General features: G+C 42.8%; 1 protein-coding gene across 1 annotated transcript; it reads left to right on the forward strand.

Moving 5' to 3' along the window:
* Positions 1–4,680: 4,680 nt before the first annotated feature.
* On the forward strand, positions 4,681–8,373 carry LOC117657419 (vomeronasal type-2 receptor 26-like). The gene is made up of 4 exons (XM_087892166.1): positions 4,681–4,693; positions 5,508–5,590; positions 7,050–7,176; positions 7,475–8,373. Exons 1-4 carry the CDS (start codon positions 4,681–4,683, stop codon positions 8,371–8,373), a joined length of 1,122 nt encoding a protein of 373 aa, XP_087748292.1.
* Positions 8,374–9,089: the final 716 nt, after the last annotated feature.

Consider the following 9,089-nt stretch of genomic DNA (forward strand, 5'->3'; position numbering starts at 1 on the left):
AGCCTCTGACAATGGGTAACCCTTCCATTTAATTAAGTACTGGAGGCGCCCCCTGTGCCATCTTGAATCAAGAATCCGCTGCACCTCGTAGTGCGTTTGGCCCCCAACAACCAGGGGCCCAGGGGGTTCATGTGGAGTTGGCCTTAAAGTAGACCCCACTACAGGTTTTAGAAGGCTACTGTGAAAAACGGGGTGAATTTTCCCCAAAAGCCGTGGCAACTGCAATTGCACTGTAACGGGGTTGATTATTTTTATTATAGGAAATGGTCTTATAAATTTTGGGCCCAATTTCCTGCTCGGGAGTCTAAGTCTCAAGTACTTGGTGGAGAGGTAAACTTTCTCTCCCAGCTGAAATGGTCTTTGGGGAGTTCAGTGCTTGTCTGCTTGGTTGACAAAAGGCTGTTCCGGATCCGGGTGTTTTAAGACAGGCTCTTTCGCGAACAGTCCTTTTAGCATCTCAAATGCCTGTTGGCAGGTCAGGTCCCACTGTAGGGGTTGTCCCGGGCGAGGTTTCATCACTGGGCTTCCTGTCTTTAGGAGGTCCGTCAAAGGTTTGGCAATCTTCGCGAACGAGGGGATGAATTGTCTGTAGAAATTCGCAAAGCCTAGAAAACTTTGCAGTTGTCTGCGGGTGCGAGGGGGCTGCCATTGTAGAACTGATTGGACCTTGGCTGGGTCCATCTCTATCCCCTCATTTGATACTCGGTAGCCCAGGTAGTCTAGCCGTGATTGGTGGAAATCGCATTTTGGCAGTTTGACATATAGGTTTGCCCGTAGCAGTTTTTTCAGTACTTGGCGGACGAGGTGTATGTGTTTGTCTATGGTCTCCGTGTAGATAAGAATATCATCCAGGTAGACGAGGACCCCTTTGTAAAGGTGTTCATGTAAGACTTTGTTTATTAACTGCATGAATACTGCCGGGGCTCCTTGCAATCCAAAAGGCATTACTTTAAACTGGAAACTACCCAGGGGGCAGTTGAATGCTGTTTTCCATTCATCTCCTGCCTTTATGCGTACTCGGTAATAAGCTTCTCGAAGGTCTAGTTTGGTGAAAACCTTCCCTTTAGCTAGGTGGGCTAACATGTCTTTCATGAGGGGGAGGGGGTACAAGTTGTGTACGCAAACAGCGTTGATACTTCGAAAGTCGACTACCAGTCTCATGGAGCCGTCCTTTTTCTCTTTAAACATGACCGGCGCCGCTACCCTTGGTTTCACTGGCTCAATAAATCCCCTTTGTAAGTTTTTGTCTATGTAGTCCCGCATTTCCTGCATTTCTCGGGGCGTCATGGCATACATTTTAGGTTTGGGGAGTTTCGCTCCTGGGATAATCTCGATGGCACAATCGGTCTCGCGGTGGGGGGGCAGAATGTCACACTTGGCCTCGCTGAATACCCCCACAAGGTCTTGGTACTCCCTTGGGATCTGGTTTGCGTTACAAGCGGTGGTGGGTGCGGCTGCCAATTGCTTTGCTGCACCTTCTGGGAGGGACCCTTGTGTTGGTGGTGTTTTCTTCTGTAGTGGAGGGCTGCTTTGGGGTTTCAGCGTGGGAGGGAATTCTTCTGGTCGGGGCGGCAGGGGTTGGGGCCCCTTTGCTATTCTCAGCCTGCGGGTTCCCTCTTGCCACCAAATGATTGGGCCCCATTTGTCGAGCCATGAGAGTCCCAATATGACTGGTTCTGTCATCTTGGGGGCTATTATGAAGCGGATCGTCTCCCAGTGATCTGCGAGTTCTAGTCTCACGGGTTCAGTCAAGTGTGTGGCGTACGTTCCTCCCACTAGGGACCCATCAACTTGCTCGAAGCGAATTGGTTGTTTGAGCTGTTTAGCTCGGATTCCCAATTTTAGAACTGTGGGTAGGTTGATTAGGCACCGTGTGCTACCCGAGTCTATTAGGGCTTGGAAAGTCTCTTGGGCCCCTGTTTTGGGGGCTGTTAGGCGTATGGGGAAAAGAAAAGGATGGATGGGTCCACTCACCATCGGGTCATCCTCGCCTTCGTCTTCCGTGTCATAGGGTTCGGGGGACTGATCTCCCTCCACTGGGATTCCTCTGGTTTCGGTCAGATGAGCGAAAAACTTAGGGATTTGGGGAGCTTCCCGCGGTACGTGGGTGACGCGCTTGGGCCCTCGTTCTGGTCGTGCTTTGGGCGGTGGAGCTGGTCCCGGTCTAGGCGTTCCACATCTTGCTGCTATGTGGCCGCTTCCTCCACATCTGTAGCATTTCAGTGGGCTCCGTGGGGCAGTTGGTCTGTAGGAGGGCTGTGATGTTGGGGTTTCTCGTCTGTTGAGTGGCCCCTGGTCTGGTCGGCCTCTCTCCTTTTCCTCTGGTGGTTTTGACGTGTCACTCGCCCGCAGCCCTCTGTCGACTTTTATCGCTACCCGGAACCATTCAGCGAGTCGATTTGGGATGTCACGATAGGCAGTCACTTGGGAAATTCTTTTATCTAGGCTTGTTCTAAAAAAATACACCAGCAATCGCTCTGGTAGGGGAGGCAGTGTCCCAATGACTCTCCTGAATTCACGGATATGCTCTCTGATAGGCTTCCCCCTCTGCATTAGGTTCCTGAGCTCGTCTTCCACATAGGGGTCCTCCTCCTCCTCCTCATAACGGGCTCTCAATAGTTGCAAGAACCCATCCGCATTTTGTAGCTGGGGGGCCCTGTATTTGTAGAGTGATGCTGACCACCTCTTTGCTTCTCCCTCCAGCCCTTCCGAGATAGCATTCACTAGGGCTCTGGGGAAAGGGTAGAGGTGTCCGAACCGCTCTATGTATATCTCAGCTGAATCGAGGAATTGGGCGAGGTTGTCTGGGTCACCATCGAATTTCCCTCTGAACTGGGGTGGTTCCTCCCTCTCTGCCCTCTCCTCTCTGTGCTGAGCTCTGGAGGGCCAGCCTTGGTGTTGGTAGTCCTCTGCCTCGTCTCTCATCCTGGGGTGGGGAGGTGCTGCCTTGTCTGGGCTTCGCTGCCATTCCGATCCCCAGCTCGCCCTTCCCAATTCACTTAGGGGTTTTTCTTTATCTTTTACCTTTGTATTTTCCAAGTTGGCTGGAATCACGACCGCTTCTGCTCCTCCCGTTTCTTGAAGCAGGCTTTCCTCCGAGAGCTTGGCTTCAGCCATAGTCCGTCCGACCAGATGTCTGGGAGGGAACGGGATGATTTAAACTCAGCCAGCCTGGATTTGGAGGAGAGTTTGGCTGTCTGTCAGGTTTCGGTGCTATCTTAAATGAGTTTCATTTTCAAGCGCAATCTCTCTAATGAAACATTTTTATTTAAGAACATAAAAAGCCGACAATCCTGATTTCATTTTTGCAGCCAAACTGGCCCCTCCTTCCAACCCCCTCCTCTTCCGCTCTCCAACCCCAATGTCCCATTGGCCATCATGCAAATCCATCTCTACCTCCCGGCACGTTCTTTTCACAGGAATGTAGCCCCCACCCTCGTCTCCCAGGAAACACTGTCTGTACATACAAAACTAGGTAAAAGTTCATCTTGTTATGTCAGCGCTGGAAGAGAGCCTAATTTGGAACGCTGACAGTTTGTATATATGTACATATAATACATATATTTATATAGAATAATGGAAATTAGTCAATAGGTGAAGTTTATGTACTGTATATGTAAATTTGTTTCTCAATTGAGAGAAACTTGTATGTTTTTAAACGTTTTTTCTTTTTAACAATAAAGTTTAATTTTTTTAAAAAAAAAAGAGAGAGAGAGTGTCCTGACATATGGCATTCTTGCATGGTATGGGAGCAGCTCTGTAGCAGACAAAAAAGCTCTACAGAGAATCATTAAAACTGCCCAGAATATCAATGGACTCCAGCTACCAGCCCTGGACGACATCTTCAAATCTTGCTGTTTCAGAAAGTTGCAAAACATTCTCAGAGACTCTTCCCATCCTGCTTACAATCTTTTTGGACTGTTGCCTTCTGGCGGAAGATACAGAACAATTAAAACTTGGACCACTTGTTTTCTGAATAGTTTTTATCCCACAGCTATAATTGCACTCAACAATGAACTAAAGGGCAACCATCAGTGAGCTGTTGGACAGTATTACTTCATCTGTTGTGTGGATGTTTGGGTGGTTTAGGGGTTGGGAATTGTGCTGGGTGGGAGTGTGTTTGGAGATTGTTATGTGTGTTGGACCTGGTCTTTGGGTGTTAAGTGAATTTCGTTGTATGGGTGTACTGTGTATACACGTACAATGACAATAAAGTTGTTTATTTATTATTGTAAAGCACAGTGAAGCGGTATAAGTGTCCTAAAAGTGCTTTTCCAAGAGGCAACTGGAATTTCTGGATTTTCTTTGAAGACGTTTCACTTCTCATCCAAGAAACTTCTTCAGCTCTGATTGAATGGTGGGGAATGGAAGGATTTATACTCCTTGCAGACAATTGGTCATTTGCATTCTTTTAGCGAGTCGTTAAGGTCACCTGTAGGTTTATCTGAGTCATCAGGATTACCTGTGTGGTACAAATGGGTGTGCTTTCTTCTTGGAACTGTTGAAAGGACTCTGTTGTAGATTGGAGATAGATGATGTTGTATCCGTCCTGTTTCCCCTGGAAGTAACATTAAAGTAATACTAGAACAGACCTGTGTCTTACTAGAACATACCTGTGTCTTTCTCTGAAATATAGATTATCTATATTCTACGTGTACTTATATGATATTTGTTAGAGCAATGGGAAAAATGAGTAAGTAAAAGTTTAATATATTGGCCACTTCTTCATTATTATCCTTCCAACTAACTCTCTCTCTCTCTCTCATTCTATCTATCTATCTATCTATCTATCTATCTATCTATCTATCTATCTATCTATCTCTTCCATTCTCTTTCAAGTAGCTCCATTCATTTCTTCAAGGCATTTCTTTTAACAATTCAGCTGGGGACGGAGTGTTCCTGAATGAGAAAGGGGAAGCAACTGGTGGTTTCGACATCACCAACTTGATCACTTTTCCAAACGGATCCTTTCAGAGAGTTAGAGTTGGAAAGATGGGTCCTCATATTCCCCATACGAAGGAATTAATCATTGATGAAGAACTGATTGTGTGGCACCCAGCTTTTAACCAGGTGTGGACTCAGTATTATTTGATACTATTTTACTCTTTGTATTAAGATATAAACCTTTATTATGAAATTATTCAATATTTCAATGTATCATTCTAATGCCAATTACAACATTGTTTAAGCATGCATAATAATACTCTCTTTCAACCTCTAATCTTGCCATTTAATTCTTTAATTTATTCTATTTAATCAGGCCAATCTTACTAATCCTAGTATAGTACACATATTGTATTAAAATCTAATCCCCTTACTCCATCCTGACAACAATCACCATATTATTTATACATACATATTAAATCCATCTTTCAACCTCTAATCTTCTGCCCATTTATTCATTTTATAACACATGTATTTTTATTTCTACTTCTACTTCTATTATAAGAAGTATCAGAAGAAAAAGAGCCGTGGTGGAGCAGTGGACTAAAGTGCTGTTAAAGTAGCACTTAGCTGCCAGCTGCCTGCAATTACTGCAGGTTCGAATCTCGCCAGGCTCAAGGTTGACTCAGCCTTCCGTCCTTCTGAGGTAGGTAAAATGAGGAGCCGGATTGTGGGGGCAATAAGGTGACTTTGTATAAAAAAGAACACCACTTAGGGAGGGCCAAAAGCCCTACTAGGCAGGTATATACAAAAGTATGAAGGTGATTGCTTAACGCATTGTAAGCCGCCCTGCGTCTCCGGAGAAGGGCTGCATATAAATCAAACCAATCAATCAATCAATAAATAACTTTTAATCAGGCCCCCATCATATTAAAGAAAGAAGGGGGGAACAAGGAAACCCATTTCCTTTCTATCCACCTCTTGCCTATTTTAATATTTCAATTCTTATTTGTTTTTTGACATACCTCCCATACTCCTCTCTTGGATCTTTGTCTCTAAATACCTCTGCATTTTTACTGTTTCGACTGTTTCTGTTTACTCTTTCTATATTCCTCCATCTCTATCCTCTTATGCTGCCAAGCCTCCAGGGTATTTGCCCAAACTCCTATCTCTTTTTCAATGGTATCTTCCCATTCCATTTTGAAATCTCTTAAAATACTTTTCCCCTGATTTGTTTCATTCGTCATTATAGTCTTTATTATCTTCTCTTCTTGTTTTGCTTGTTGGTTTATCTGTTCTGTGTTTTCCTCCATTCTTTCTATTCTCTCCTCCCTCTCCTGGGCATCTTGGCCTTTATTCATTGTACCTTGTAGAATCTTTTCTATTTTCCCATCTATGCTTTGAATTAAATTGTTTATCTCCCTGAAGTTTTTTGTCATAGAGTCCTTAATGCTTTTGAACATCAACAATATTTTTTTTGAACTTCCACTCATTTCCCCCATATGGAACATCTCATCTTATTTTAATAAGGTCCAGTTTTACTCAATAGTTCAACAACCATATATTCAGGCCAAATGTTGCTCTTCAAAGAATACTTTAGTCACAGTTCTTTCATATCCCAGGGTTATTCATTCAGATGTTGAGGTAGTCCAGGGAACTCTCCAAATATCTCTTATGTCCCCTCTATAAGTTTAATCATATATCTTAACATTCAAAAATTGCTTTACTTAGGTATCTTCCTTGTTCTCACCATTGCACTGCCCATAGTCATAAGGTAGATAAGTATAGAACAGTAAATATCACCACAGTTTTCCAAATAAATGTTGTTTATTTTTCTAATCAAAAATTTTCCCAGGGTTGTAGAATATGGTATGTTTTCCTTTGTCAGTAGATGATGCTCTCAACAGGAGAGATTGTGACTCTCTGCGACCTTCAGGGTGCCCCTCTTTTCTTCATCACCCCTCCAGGCTGGCTTTCGTCCCTTTCGGAGCCCTTTAATGTGGAGAACTTGGTGTGGGAGCTCGGAGACCCACTTCTCATGTCCAATATCGCTGCGATATCAGCCAGAAGTCAGGAATTCAAATATTCTTCTCGCTACCATGAAGGAGAATGTTATAAACTGCTTAAAAATTTTCCTTTACAAAATCATTTATCTTTATCTCCAGGTTATTCCATTTTCTCAGTGTAATGACCCTTGCTACCCTGGATACTGGAAGAAAGGATTGGAAGGAAAGCAATTCTGTTGCTACAACTGTGTTCCTTGCCCAGAAGGGAAGATTTCAAATGAAAAGGGTAGGTTAGACATTCCAGCAAATTTTCATTGAATAGACTTAAGGAAACTATAATACACTACTTTAGTGTAAACAAATATTCACAAGTATAGAAATATTCATTTCTATACTTGTGAATCACAATCTTTTGTTCTGGATATAAAGTTTTCCCATAAGATCTAAACTCTTATATACCCCCTCAGATTTCTTCTTTGTGATTTTTGAAAAATAGGAAAAGTCAAAATGCTCTAAATTTTAAGAAATTTAAAATGTTTCTAAAATATGAAATGTATAAACACTTGCCTTGCCTTTTCTTTCAGATATGGATGACTGTTTTGAATGTTCAGAAGATCGTTATCCAAATAAAGAAAAGAAAGGCTGTATCTTGAAATTGATGGTCTTTCTAACTTTTGAAGAAACTTTAGGAATTGCTTTATCCATAGCAATTCTTTGTTTCTTCTTCTTGACTTCTTGGGTACTTGGAACTTTTATTAAGCACAGGGATACTCCCATTGTCAAAGCCAACAACCGGTCCCTCACCTACACCATCCTTGTCTCTCTTTTGTTCTGTTTCCTCTCCTCTTTGTTCTTCCTCAGCCAACCTGATAAGGTGACCTGCCTTCTCCGACAACCAACTTTTGGCATCACCTTCTCAGTGGCCATTTCTAGTGTCCTGGCCAAAACCATCACTGTGGTTGTGGCTTTCATGGCCACTAAACCTGGATCACAGATGAGGAAGTGGGTGGGGAAAAGATTGGCTTTTTCTGTTGTTCTTTCCTGTTCTATTGTCCAAGTATGTATTTGTGTTCTTTGGTTGTCAACATCATCTCCATTCCCTGAGTTGGATATGCACTCAGAGCTCCAGGAAATGATTTTACAGTGCAATGAGGGATCAGCTTTCTTCTTCTACTGTGTCTTGGGCTACATGGGTATCTTGGCCATTGCCAGCTTTATTGTGGCTTTTCTTGCCCGTAAATTACCTGACAGCTTTAATGAAGCCAAATTCATCACCTTCAGCATGTTGGCCTTCTGCAGTGTGTGGATCTCCTTCTTTCCAGCCTATCTGAGCACAAAAGGAAAAGCCATGGTAGCTGTGGAGGTATTCTCCATCTTGTCCTCCAGTGCTGCATTACTGGGATGCATATTCTTGCCAAAGTGCTACATCATTGTTCTCAGACCTGACCTCAACCACAGGGTGCATCTGATAAAGAGGAATTAGCACATTATGTAATATTTCTGCCTTTGAGAAATTGTTCACAAGAAAAAAGACAGAAGGATGTTTGCTATCCATAGGAGACATATTGAAGTCCTTAATTCTGACAACAGAGGATTGATGGTGGAATATCCCAAACACTAAGATTTATTATAGTTGCCAATTTGAAAAGAAATGTTCATGCTGCTGCATTTGCAATCATTCTCCAAGATTCTTTAATTAAACAACTTCTGTCTTTCAACACCCCAAGATAGCAAGACATTGAGAATCCAGTTCTTGTGTTAGAAGATTAGAGATACTGAATCAAATCATGTCCAATATTTGCAGTTTCCTTATTTATTTATGTAGAAAATTTATACTGCTTAGTTGCTCACAGTGAATCTAGGCAACTTATCGTCAATAAAATGCAACATAGAAGATAATAAAGAACTATATCCCCCTCTGGCAACAAAACACAGTCAAATAAGTCTATAGATAGTCTCAGTCATTCATGTCATGGTTGTCCCAAAGGTGTTTTTTCATGAGGCAACTCGACTTTCTTTCTTTCTTCCTTTTTTCTTTTGAAAACGTCTTCAAAAGAAAAAACAAGAAAGTCCAGTTGCCTCCTGAAAAAGCACCTTTGGGGCAGTGGTGAAATCTGAACTGGTTTACTACCAGTTCGCTGGCTGCGCATGAGCATTGTGCACCAAAGGTGTGCTGTGCGCGTGCATGCTCAGTGCTCA

Source organism: Pantherophis guttatus, chromosome 4, assembly GCF_059756535.1.
Source record: "Pantherophis guttatus breed Tessera chromosome 4, ASM5975653v1, whole genome shotgun sequence".
Lineage (NCBI taxonomy): Eukaryota > Metazoa > Chordata > Lepidosauria > Squamata > Colubridae > Pantherophis > Pantherophis guttatus.